Below are 13218 nucleotides of genomic sequence, written 5' to 3'. Positions count from 1 at the left end.
TGGCTCAAAGGAGCAAGAAAGTGGTAAGGTAGCAGTGGGTAGGCTATATTAGCATTCCTGAAATTGGGTACAAAAAAGGGTATAGAATCTCAGATCACATGTCAGTATTCACTGCAGAGATGGTGGCAATTCTATGGGCATTACAATGGGTGGAGGATAATAAACAGGGGAATTCTATAATATGTAGTGATTCAGCTGCAGCTTTGAATTCAATAAAAGAAGGAAAATCTAAGTCCAGACCAAATTAAGTGTGAAAATACAACAGTCTTTGCTTAGAAGTTATAAGGCAGGGAGAGAGGTGGGGTTTCTCTGGGTGCCAGCACATGTGGGTGTGAAAGGGAATGAGGAGGCGGATGAGGAGGCAAAGAAGGCGGTGAAGGAGGAAACAGTACACATTCATTTGCAACATGGAATACCAGAGTACATGGAAAAAATAAACAGGGCTCTAAAAGAAAGGTGGCAAAAAGCTTGGGAGAAGGAAAAGAAAGGCAGGGCGTACTTTGCAGTGCAGGAAAATGTAAACAGAGGTAGGTGCACTTTTAGGTGTGTTAGAAAAGACACAGTAGTTATCACAAGACTGAGGCTTGGGCACTGTGGGTTGAGAAGTGGGCTGGCTCTGATTGGCAAACACCCAGATGGCAAGTGTGAGTGTGGAGACAGAGAGACTGTGAAGCGATGTACTCCTCCAGTGTAAGCTCTATTCCAGTTAAAGGAGGAATCTTTTCCGAAAACTTGGATCAGCTGGGGAATTAGTTTTCAATATGCACAACCTTCTGAATCTGGAGTCATGGGATAAAACAAAGGACTTGTTGGATTATTTTAACAACACTGGATTATACACAAGGATTTTTAGAGTAACATAACAAACAGTGGGGGGCAGCAATACGCCATAGCTGCGTCAAGTCTGCCTAACATCAAAGAAGAAGAAGAAGAATCATAACCGACACGAATTTCTGTCATGGTCGATGTGTTAATATTCTGCAACTTCGCATTTAGATCATTTCCGAAACTTTTTGTTTTTAAAAAATGAGCATCCCAGTGGTGGACTTTGGCGCGTGCAGCCTGACGGGGAAAGACGTCACTGACGAGAAGATGTTCAGTTTGGCCAAAGAACTGAAAGCAGCTTTTATGGAAGTTGGTTTTGTTTATCTGAAGAACACTGGGATCACTCAGGAGGAGGCGAGGATAAAAAATGGATAATCATTTGGGTTTATTTAAAGAGCTTAACGTTGAATGCGTCTTTAATGTCTTTCTCCTGGTTGGTTTGGATAGGTGGAGCGTGTTATGGACATCTCCAAGAAGTTTTTCCTGCAGCCAGATGAACTGAAACTACCCTACAGCAGGAATGGCTTTGTCGACAGTCCTAATCACGGCTGGGTTGCTATGGAGACCGAGAGGTAGGAACAAGAAAGTGGTATGCTACGCTACACATTGTTATTATCTGCACATTTGTTCTGGTTTTTAATTCAAATAACTCCCTTTCAGCTTGAATCCCCGTCGACCTGGAGACCTAAAGGAGGCCTTCAACATTACCGCCATTCGCCCTGACATAGTAATGATTTACTTATTTTTATTGTTCATGGTTTATTGTTTGGTTAGAAGCTGGACTCAGTGATCCCACTCTTGACCTCATATCTGGGTTATCGGCCTGATTGATAAGTCTGCCAATATTAGCAATAATTGATTCACCACAGACACCAGTATCGGCTCATAAGGGTGAAAAATGACAAATATGCAGAAGAGAAATAAGTATTTATTTTAAACCAATTTTTAAATTAATTTTCGATTAAATAAAAGTAAGATCATTTTTCTAATTATATAGAAAATAAATAAAAAGTCCATATTTTTAATTAATTTTTTTAACTATAAAATGTACGATTTACCTAGCCCACAACATTGCAGCATCAGTCAAGCTCTGGTTCTTTTCTTTGCTGATGCAGCCATGGCCCTCTGGTGATGCAAAAGGTTTCCAGGAGATCCAGACGTCTTTCTTCCAGCGCTGTAAAGAGCTGAGTCTGAGGGTGCTGAGGGTGATGGCCCACAGCCTGGGTCTGGACCCTGAGCTGTTCCTGAGTGCACACCGTCTCATAGGAAGTAAGTACACAAAGCACCACACACTATCTTGCTGCTCTCACTATGGAGTGTGGTGTTGTTGCTTAGGCTGCATGTGTCATATTCAGAACTTTTTTTTTTTACTCGCATAATAATATATTGAGGTAGGAATCTCATATACAGAAAACAGCGATATCCGTTATCCCTCCTCGATGAAGTTTAGTAAGATAGACATATCTCAGGGCGTTTGCATAACTAAATGTCTGAAGCATGTTTTTGTTCCACTGCATGGATGTGATCAGCATAGGTTTGGTTTCCCATTGCAGTCCTGCAAGCGCAGTACAGGGTTAACCGCCGCGCTTCATAGTAAAGGCGAACGCCTTGAGAATGCATCCCTGACGCCTTAAACCTCGCCTCTTTTTTCTTCTTTGTGACTGGCGATATGTGGCTACGACTTCCGGTAATTGGTCCAAAATTTCGAACCATCCAAAAAACGCCTTTACACACTGGACACAAACCGAACCATGGCCCTCCTGTCCGGTGCCGGGGATCAAACCAACCCATTCTTTCCTCTGGGCCATCCTACCACCCCTTGTTGGATCGTTCATGTTTTCCTGCCTAGCAGCAAAGTGCTGAAGGGGTCAGTCCTGGTGGAGTTGGGGGAGCTTGTCCTCCCATCAGGGACCCTTAAGGGAATGGAAATAATATAGACATAAAAACACTTCCAACAGTTCAATGTGCGGCTCTCAGAGACACTCTTTCACAGTCACATGTCAAGGATTAGACTATGTTGTTCACAAAAGAAGGTTTTAACAGCAGTGTTGTGTCTCCTCTAGCTGAAGAGAATGGCACAACACTGCGGTCTCTGTACTACCCACCAATAAACTGTGAGAAAGCGAAGGAGGGTCAGCTTCGGTGTGGAGAGCATTCAGACTACGGCAGCATCACCCTGTTGTTTCAGGGCTCTGAAGGTCTGCAGGTAACACCACTCACTTCTCCACTTCTCTGGCTGCTATATCTTTTATGGAGGATTACCAAAGATAATATTTGTTCTTCAGACATGTAATGCTCTTGACTCTTGTTAACCCTCAGGTGCGTAACCGATCAGGTGAATTCATCTCTGCTCCTGTCGTACCTGAAGCGGTCCTTATCAACATCGCTGACCTGATGCAGCGCTGGACCAGTGATCACTTTGTCTCTGTGGTGAGTTGGGAGCATATATTGCCGATATCTCTCTTACAATTGGATGAAAAAGCTTATTTTTTAAATTATTTATTACAAATGATAACTTGAAGAGAACCCAAGTATGTTAATGGGGCTTAACAAGACATATTCAAGTTCAAGCCGTCTACAATAGTTCCTCTTTTTCCTCTCATGCAGCTGCCACTACATGTAAGAAAGTCAAAAGAAAAAGCCCCTACTCATACATTTTTTATCACTCCTCAGCTCTGTCACTTCCTATCTCCTTCAATCTCCTAGACCTCTCCCCCCAGTTTCACAACAACCAACGCCTTTTGGTCAATGTCCAATATCTTGCATAACTTTTGCAAAACAACACGTACCCCTTCTCCAAGAATAAGGAAGCATTAGACCCCAGTGTTTTATCTACTGGTGCGCGTCGGGCTCCAGCTTCAGATTTGTCGGTCTTTATTTCTAGCAAGTGACCCGTTCGCTATTCATTATCCCTTACTTGATCTCATACTAACAAGGAAAGGAAAGACCAAACAAGTTTTAGTAGCCTGACTCATTTTACTCAGTAGGTTATATGAGACATGTGCTGCAATCCAGAGGTCAGGGACCAGGTTTATGATTGAAGTTTTTAACAGTGATAAGCAAGGTATTAAATATAACGATGATACAAATATCCACTTTTATAGATCAATTAAAGAAAGATAATAGTTCAATTTGAATACAAAAAATAAGTGTTTTTATAAGTCATTGTTTTCATCAGCTCCACAGAGTGTTGCTGCCCCCTGCTGGAGACTGCAGCTCTCGTCAGTCTCTGGCTTTCTTCGTCCAACCCGATGACGAGGCTCTGATCACCTGCATCGACGGCTCCAACAAATACCCTGCGGTCAAATCAGGCGCCTACCTCCTGGAACGCTTTAATGCTTCGTATGGACATAACTGAACTAATACCACTCAGTTGAATCTTGCAGAATTGTTGATGATAATTGTGTTGTCAGTTTGTCAACAAAGGTCAAGGTGATCCGCTGTCCTTTAAAGTTGTACCTAGGAAGTATTTCATAATGTTTTTTCACAGGTAATTTTTTGTCATATTGATGAAAATGTTAATTGAGGACCCATAATGTTTTTACATGTTTAATTGTATTTTGAATATGACTGTGTTTTTTGAATGATGCGCTTATTCCTACATAAACACATACCTGTACACAGGGCCGGTTCTAGCCAGTTAGATTAAGGTGGGCTACTGGAAATAATAGTGGGCAGAGACACCGACGAAATGTTCTGCTCTTGCAAGATCTCTGCACCTGCTTTTTGGCACATTTACTGTAACATTTCCTGTAATGTAAGCTTTTAGACACACCAATGCTGTAGGGGGGGTTTACCATGATAGCACTGCTACCAGAAGCTTTCCTCATCAGTATAACAACCATCTGCCACCTTCATTTAAAGGCTAAATATGTAATTTTCTAATTTTCTTAGAAAATAATAGATAAAATATACAGAATAATTTCAAAAACACCTCAAAACTTGATGAAATATCACAGTATCTCTGAATTGAAAATACACTTCTGCTAGCAGAAATACTGATATTAAGGAATTTTCCGGGGGTCTAAAGCCCTTTTTTTCCTTTCTTTTCTGGTACCCTGATTTATGTCCAGGTCCTGGCATCACTGAGCTTGCTAGGTTAGCTTGCTCATCATCAATGCATGCAGCGGTTTTGAGGGGGAAAAAACGACCCATGATACTTTTAGTTTTTCAATATAAAATGTGATATATTTTACCCAAGTAACAATGAATAAAATGTTTTCTTTTATAGAGAGTTCTCTTGCGAATATAGCGTTCATAATAAAGGTTGGCTAAATTAGGTAATCTGCAAAAAATTAAAAATATATATATATTTTCTTTCTCTCTCTCTGGGCCCCCCCCTGGTGGCTGGGCCCTAGAAAGCTTTCCCACTTTCTACCCCTTATGGGCGGCCCTGATCATAAGTGTCGTTCCAATTGTCTGGAAACTGAAGTGAACTTGGTGAGATAGACCCTCGGAGGGCTGAGTGATCAAGTGAACATAGATGGTCTTTCCATTCGCGAGGTGGATATCACCCACAGTGCATTGCAGTTCGTCTTCATCTTCTTCTTCTCCTTTTATTTTCCGGTAGACTATGCTTTTAGGGACATGGCGGCCACCCACAGGACAAATATAAATATATTCCAAAACGCCTCAATTAGCCTATTTCCATAGGAACAATCCAGTGAATGTATTGCAGTTTAGACATTGCTGCTATAACACCGATGGCTGCCAATTATAGGACTATTTAAAACAAATGTTTTTGGTTGAAACTAACTAACAGAAATAAGAAAATACGTCGGAGCAAACAATTTACATGTGTAAGTAACAATATCTAAATCTGAGTTACCATGTCGAAATTCAATGTTTGTTATGCTATGGAAATGGCTTTCTGCAATATAGGCTACCATAGCAGAATGTCATAATTCTGTATTATTTGCATTCAGAACTACCTATGTAACTGACGGTCCATTGCGACTACAAGGGCAAGTGGGTTCCATTTAACTCCCCCGCCCACTCTCCCTCCGCGCTCCAAGTTCCCTCCGTGCAACGTATGCTGGTACGTCATACCAAGGGCTGAGGGTAAGTGAACGAGGGGAAGTGCAACTACTAATGAAATGCAACTACAGAGTTCTGTACTGTTCGATGTGTTTTTATATTCTGCAACGGTTTAGTGAGATCCTTTCAGAGATTTTTTGTTTAAAAAAAATGAGTATTCCAGTGGTGGACTTTGACGCTTACAGCCTGACGGAGAAAGATGTCACTGACAAGCAGATGTTCAGTTTGGCAGAAGAGCTGAGAGCAGCTTTTATGGAAGTTGGTTTTGTTTATCTGAAGAACACTGGGATCACTCAGGGGGAGGTGAGAACAGCAAATAAAGTAGCATTTAGTTTTATATTGTAAATGCTTGAAATGGAATGAGCGATGTTTTTTTTTCCTGGTGTGTTTGGATAGGTGGATCGTGTTATGGACATTTCTATGAAATTCTTCCTGCAGCCAGATGAACTGAAACGACCTTTCAGTTTCAGAAGAAAAAACTTCAACAGTCCTCTTCACGGCTGGGTGCCTTTCGAGAAAGAGAGGTAGGAACCATACAGGGAAACATACACAACTCTTATCTGCACAATTTCGCTTGTTTTTAATTAATTTATTATAATAACTGCTTTTTAGCTTGAATCCAAGTCTACCTGGAGACCTGAAGGAGGCGTTCAACGTTAAATTACTCCACACTGACATAGTAAGGATTTACTTTTGAATAACCTAACGGTTTATCGTTTGGTCTCAGATAAAAAAAAAGATACAATTTTTAAAAAGCCAGACTTGAACTGCTATTTTGGTTATTGGCCTGATTAATAAGTTAGTCTGCCAATAATATTAGAAAATATTGATTTACCACAGATACATCAGTATCGGCCCATATACAGGTAATTAATTGAAAATTTGAAGAAGAGAATGTGGAAACAGAATATTTGTGTCCTGTTAAGTCCATATTTTTATTTTTTATTTTTTTTTAAGGATACACTTTTTTTAATTATTTTTGTGATTATGTAAAAACCCTAACCCTAACCCTACAGACATATATTTTTTTAATGGGTTTTATTTTATTTTTTTTATAGTCACACTCTGGTTCTTTTCTCTGCTGATGCAGCCATGGCCCTCTGGTGATGCAAAAGGTTTCCAGGAGATCCAGACGTCTTTCTTCCAGCGCTGTAAAGAGCTGAGTCTGAGGGTGCTGAGGGTGATGGCCCACAGCCTGGGTCTGGACCCTGAGCTGTTCCTGAGTGCACACCGTCTCATAGGAAGTAAGTACTCTTTCACAGTCATATGTAGCTGATTACACCATTTTGTTCACAAAAGATGGTTTTAACAGTCATATTGTGTCTCCTCTAGCTGACGGGAATGGCACAACACTGCGGTCTCTGCACTACCCACCGATTAACTGTGAGAAAGCGAAGGAGGGTCAGCTTCGCTGTGGAGAGCATTCAGACTACGGCAGCATCACCCTGTTGTTTCAGGGCTCTGAAGGTCTGCAGGTAACACCACTCACTTCTCCACTTCTCTGGCTGCTATATCTTTTATGGAGGATTACCAAAGATAATATTTGTTCTTCAGACATGTAATGCTCTTGACTCTTGTTAACCCTCAGGTGCGTAACCGTTCAGGTGAATTCATCTCTGCTCCTGTCGTACCTGAAGCGGTCCTCATCAACATCGCTGACCTGATGCAGCGCTGGACCAGTGATCACTTTGTCTCTGTAGTCAGTTGGGAGCATATATTGCAGATATCTCTCTTACAATTGGATGAAAAAGCTTATTTTTTAAATTATTTATTACAAATGATAACTTGAAGAGAACCCAAGTATGTTAATGGGGCTTAACAAGACATTCAAGTTCAAGCCGTCTACAATAGTTCCTCTTTTTCCTCTCATGCAGCTGCCAATACATGTAAGAAAGTCAAAAGAAAAAGCCCCTACTCATACATTTTTTATCACTCCTCAGCTCTGTCACTTCCTATCTCCTTCAATCTCCTAGACCTCTCCCCCCAGTTTCACAACAACCAACGCCTTTTGGTCAATGTCCAATATCTTGCATAGCTTTTGCAAAACAACACGTACCCCTTCTCCAAGAATAAGGAAGCATTAGACCCCAGTGTTTTATCTACTGGTGCGCGTCGGGCTCCAGCTTCAGATTTGTCGGTCTTTATTTCTAGCAAGTGACCCGTTCGCTATTCATTATCCCTTACTTGATCTCATACTAACAAGGAAAGGAAAGACCAAACAAGTTTTAGTAGCCTGACTCATTTTACTCAGTAGGTTATATGAGATATGTGCTGCAATCCAGAGGTCAGGGACCAGGTTTATGATTGAAGTTTTTAACAGTGATAAGCAAGGTATTAAATATAACGATGATACAAATATCCACTTTTATAGATCAATTAAAGAAAGATAATAGTTCAATTTGAATACAAAAAATAAGTGTTTTTATAAGTCATTGTTTTCATCAGCTCCACAGAGTGTTGCTGCCCCCTGCTGGAGACTGCAGCTCTCGTCAGTCTCTGGCTTTCTTCGTCCAACCCGATGACGAGGCTCTGATCACCTGCATCGACGGCTCCAACAAATACCCTGCGGTCAAATCAGGCGCCTACCTCCTGGAACGCTTTAATGCTTCGTATGGACATAACTGAACTAATACCACTCAGTTGAATCTTGCAGAATTGTTGATGATAATTGTGTTGTCAGTTTGTCAACAAAGGTCAAGGTGATCCGCTGTCCTTTAAAGTTGTACCTAGGAAGTATTTCATAATGTTTTTTCACAGGTAATTTTTTGTCATATTGATGAAAATGTTAATTGAGGACCCATAATGTTTTTACATGTTTAATTGTATTTTGAATATGACTGTGTTTTTTGAATGATGCGCTTATTCCTACATAAACACATACCTGTACACAGGGCCGGTTCTAGCCAGTTAGATTAAGGTGGGCTACTGGAAATAATAGTGGGCAGAGACACCGACGAAATTTTCTGCTCTTGCAAGATCTCTGCACCTGCTTTTTGGCACATTTACTGTAACATTTCCTGTAATGTAAGCTTTTAGACACACCAATGCTGTAGGGGGGGTTTACCATGATAGCACTGCTACCAGAAGCTTTCCTCATCAGTATAACAACCATCTGCCACCTTCATTTAAAGGCTAAATATGTAATTTTCTAATTTTCTTAGAAAATAATAGATAAAATATACAGAATAATTTCAAAAACACCTCAAAACTTGATGAAATATCACAGTATCTCTGAATTGAAAATACACTTCTGCTAGCAGAAATACTGATATTAAGGAATTTTCCGGGGGTCTAAAGCCCTTGAAAGTTCCCTTTTTTTCCTTTCTTTTCTGGTACCCTGATTTATGTCCAGGTCCTGGCATCACTGAGCTTGCTAGGTTAGCTTGCTCATCATCAATGCATGCAACGGTTTTGAGGGGGAAAAAACGACCCATGATACTTTTAGTTTTTCAATATAAAATGTGATATATTTTACCCAAGTAACAATGAATAAAATGTTTTCTTTTATAGAGAGTTCTCTTGCGAATACAGCATTCATAATAAAGGTTGGCTAAATTAGGTAATCTGCAAAAAATTAAAAATATATATATATTTTTTTTCTCTCTCTCTGGGCCCCCCCTGGTGGCTGGGCCCTAGAAAGCTTTCCCACTCTCTACCCCTTATGGACGGCCCTGATCATAAGTGTCGTTCCAATTGTCTGGAAACTGAAGTGAACTTGGTGAGATAGACCCTCGGAGGGCTGAGTGATCAAGTGAACATACAGGTCCTTCTCATATAATTAGCATATTGTGATAAAGTTGATTATTTTCCATAATGTAATGATAATAATTGAACTTTCATATATTTTAGATTCATTGCACACCAACTGAAATATTTCAGGTCTTTTGTTGTTTTAATACTGATGATTTTGGCATACAGCTCATGAAAACCCCAAATTCCTATCTCAAAAAATTAGCATATCATGAAAAGGTACTCTAAACGAGCTCTTAACCTAATCATCTGAATCAACTAATTAACTCTAAACACCTGCAAAAGATTCCTGAGGCTTTTAAAAACTCCCAGCCTGGTTCATTACTCAAAACCGCAATCATGGGTAAGACTGCCGACCTGACTGCTGTCCAGAAGGCCATCATTGACACCCTCAAGCAAGAGGGTAAGACACAGAAAGAAATTTCTGAGCGAATAGGCTGTTCCCAGAGTGCTGTATCAAGGCACCTCAGTGGGAAGTCTGTGGGAAGGAAAAAGTGTGGCAGAAAACGCTGCACAACCAGAAGAGGTGACCGGACCCTGAGGAGGATTGTGGAGAAGGGCCGATTCCAGACCTTGGGGGACCTGCGGAAGCAGTGGACTGAGTCTGGAGTAGAAACATCCAGAGCCACCGTGCACAGGCGTGTGCAGGAAATGGGCTACAGGTCAAGCCACTTTTGAACCATATTTTCTTGCCATACTTTTATTAAAATACATTGTTCACACCTCAGGGCCTAACAAAGCAAGGGTTCTCCGACAACTGCGGTGTGTTTGTTTTGATGGTAAGACCTAATCAGCATGTTATAGCATTGCTGTTGTCTGTAAAAATGTTTGCTTGCTACATTAAAACCACATTAATTTGTATTGAGAAAAATGTATCATTGGGAATACGCCTGACATTATATTAACCAGTACCTCTTGACTTACAGTACACTCTGTACATTGTAATGGGGGCCACGTGTGATTTCAGCGAGGTATGTGTAAATCGTGACACATTATGCTTAGTGTACAAGGTGTTATTTTTGTTTTACAACATATTAACATCTTCCTGCATTTCCTTCTTCAAAGGAGAACATGCTGCAAATTAGGAGACGGTGGTGTCTCACTCTCCTGGAGAACTTCCCCATGCCGTAAATGCCCTGAATATCACACTTTTGAATCAAATCACAAAAAAAAACAGTTTTACTCACTCAACAGACCAACATGAATGTTTTCATAGTGAATGTATGTTGTCATTTAATCACTTAGGTCTGAAGAAGACCGATTGCAGGACAGGAAACGGCGACGAGTGGAAGGAGGGCTACAGGTGAGAGGTCATGTGATTAATTAGTCTTGTAGTCAACTATTGCTAGACTAAAGCGTAATCCCTCCACTTATTTCAATTATCTGTTTTACATCTTGCATTGTTATTGTGCCTATAAGAACTGCAATCTGTTTCCTTTATAGACGCTGGGAAATTGACAGAAACCGGGAACAGGGTTGGAAGGATGGGATGTGTTTGGCTAGGCTAAAACATATATTATTATTTTTTTTACAGATCAATTTTTTTTTGCCTGGGGTGAAAATAAAAAAAAATCAATGATGCAAAGTCTTCTGTCTGGTTTATTTGACTTAGCTAATATAATTGAGTGTTCAAATAATATGTGTCTGGTTTTTATATATATTTATTTATTCATTTTTCATGGTAAAAAAAGACATTTGACAAGTTAAAAGTATGTCTCTAAGTCATTGTGCTGTGCTGTATTGACGTTTGAGAATGTGCTGCCGGATCTGCGCCACAAGATGGCGCCCCCGAGCTCGAGCGCAACGTTTAGACCAGCCCACATTGAGCGCAACGTTTAGACCAGCCCCCATTGAGCGCAACGTTTAGACCAGCCCACATTGAGGGAAATTTAAGCTCCTCCTCGATCTGCGAGTTGCAGCCAGGGGCACTTGGAGTATGGAGGGATACTGTAGAGATAGATAGACAGATAATGAAAATAGCAGCATTGTCGGTATCTCTGCCTGTAGGACTGACACAAGGGAGTACACAAAAATACGAATCATTCAAGTAGAATGAGTCAGTCCAGACTCCAAGAACTGGTCTAGACTTCAGACGTAACATACTTGATGTTCAATTTCTGTTAGTGCTTAGTTTCTTTTGGAGAGGGTTTTTCTGTTCCTAAAATGTATGAACAAGTTTGATGTTACTGGCAAATGATTTAACAAGAACAAGAACAAAACAGCTTTTGGAACAACCTTTTTTTTTTTTTTAAGATATTTTTTTTTGGCATTTTTATGCTTTATTGATAGTGTAGAGACAGAGTTGAAATGGGGCAGAGAGGGGAGTGACATGCAGAGAATGACCGCGGGCTGGAATCGAACCTGGGTCCGCTGCTGGCCGAGGCCCATGGGGGAGACGCCCTACCAACTGAGCTAAGGGCGCCCCAACCTTTTAATAGTTGAAATGGAAGACAGCCTACTATTGTCCATTATAGGTTTGGACTGTTCATGTCTGCACTTCTACAGGTGGGCTTTGTGGTCACACATATAACTGAGCAACTCATGATGACCCAATGACATGGGTAAGGGGGATCACGACTCTAGTGCTTTAGCTCCGATGCTGTGGAACAAACCCCCCTCCATATAATAATAATAATAATAATTTTTATTTAAAGGCGCCTTTCATGACACTCAAGGACACTGTACAATGAGACAAATACAGTACAATCAATTGAATTAAAAACAAAAATGGGATGGGAAGGAAGATCAGGAGGGGTAAGCAAATTTGAAAAGGTGAGTTTTGAGTTTGGATTTGAACAGGGATATGGAGTCAGAGCCTTGTTTTCAAAAGCTTGAGCACTGAGAATGTCAAGTTATCTTTCATGCAATCTGGACTGGAATCTCTATTTTCTATATAGACTCTGCTATTTCTGTTTGTTTCCTTTTGTTGGTCCTGCAGGCAATGTTAGTCATGTAGTGCTGCTATTTTCAGCCGACTGATTAATTCGTATTTTCAGGGCAATAATGTTGCTGGGTAATGAAGCTTATGTTATGGCATTAGCTGCAGTATGCTGAAAGGAGAGCAGGACGACTATAGAATATACTGTATCTACTGTATGTTTCTATGCATCTATCTATCTATCTATCTATCTATCTATCTATCTATCTATCTATCTATCTATCTATCTATCTATCTATCCACCCATCCATCCACCCACCCACCCACCCACCCACCCATCCATCCATCCATCCATCCATCCATCCATCCATCCATCCATCCATCCATCCATCCATCCATCCATCCATCCATCCATCCATCCATCCATCCATCCATCCATCCATCCATCCATCCATCCATCCATCCATCCATCCATCCATCCATCCAAACGTTTAAAAAACTTAGAGAAACTCCTGATCTGTCATTTGCCAGGATTTGGCAACTGGCTCTAGACATGGAGATAGACCAAATATAGAGGGGTTTGCCAGAGTCAAGATTACAGCAAACCTCTGTGATGCATTTTACACACATTACTGTAATATTCATAATTGATCATTTTTGGTTGTGCAGCCGATCCCAAGGGATTCAACGGACGGTGTGACACTTGCTCAAGGGCACCTCAACGGTAG

The 13218-nt window shown here is 40.7% G+C and overlaps 2 protein-coding genes across 2 annotated transcripts; both read left to right on the top strand.

Moving 5' to 3' along the window:
- Positions 1-939: 939 nt before the first annotated feature.
- Positions 940-5004, top strand: LOC307250293 (uncharacterized protein). The gene is made up of 7 exons (XM_080027329.1): positions 940-1179; positions 1273-1397; positions 1486-1552; positions 1941-2094; positions 2889-3031; positions 3145-3255; positions 4004-5004. The coding sequence occupies exons 1-7, from the start codon at positions 1027-1029 to the stop codon at positions 4181-4183; spliced, it is 933 nt and encodes a 310-aa protein (XP_079883455.1). The 5' UTR covers positions 940-1026; the 3' UTR covers positions 4184-5004.
- Positions 5005-5933: 929 nt separating this feature from the next.
- Positions 5934-9378, top strand: LOC307250325 (uncharacterized protein). The gene is made up of 7 exons (XM_080027373.1): positions 5934-6165; positions 6259-6386; positions 6475-6541; positions 6953-7106; positions 7195-7337; positions 7451-7561; positions 8308-9378. Exons 1-7 carry the CDS (start codon positions 5950-5952, stop codon positions 8485-8487), a joined length of 999 nt encoding a protein of 332 aa, XP_079883499.1. The 5' UTR covers positions 5934-5949; the 3' UTR covers positions 8488-9378.
- Positions 9379-13218: the final 3840 nt, after the last annotated feature.

This window comes from Ammodytes marinus, assembly GCF_949987685.1.
Source record: "Ammodytes marinus genome assembly, chromosome: 5".
In the NCBI taxonomy this organism is placed as follows: domain Eukaryota; kingdom Metazoa; phylum Chordata; class Actinopteri; order Uranoscopiformes; family Ammodytidae; genus Ammodytes; species Ammodytes marinus.
Note: the sequence above shows the minus strand (reverse complement) of the source record. Positions and strands in the feature narration are given on the sequence as shown.

What these genes read in the sequence shown, in the direction of transcription:
- LOC307250293 (XM_080027329.1), top strand. Translation starts at nt 1,027, where the DNA reads ATGAGCATCCCAGTGGTGGACTTTGGCGCGTGCAGCCTGACGGGGAAA. An exon ending in CCGCCATTCGCCCTGACATA is followed by an intron (nt 1,553 to 1,940) that starts GTAATGATTTAC and finishes TTGCTGATGCAG; the next exon opens with CCATGGCCCTCTGGTGATGC. An exon ending in TGCACACCGTCTCATAGGAA is followed by an intron (nt 2,095 to 2,888) that starts GTAAGTACACAA and finishes TGTCTCCTCTAG; the next exon opens with CTGAAGAGAATGGCACAACA.
- LOC307250325 (XM_080027373.1), top strand. Translation starts at nt 5,950, where the DNA reads ATGTGTTTTTATATTCTGCAACGGTTTAGTGAGATCCTTTCAGAGATT. An exon ending in CTGGGATCACTCAGGGGGAG is followed by an intron (nt 6,166 to 6,258) that starts GTGAGAACAGCA and finishes GTGTTTGGATAG; the next exon opens with GTGGATCGTGTTATGGACAT. An exon ending in AATTACTCCACACTGACATA is followed by an intron (nt 6,542 to 6,952) that starts GTAAGGATTTAC and finishes CTGCTGATGCAG; the next exon opens with CCATGGCCCTCTGGTGATGC.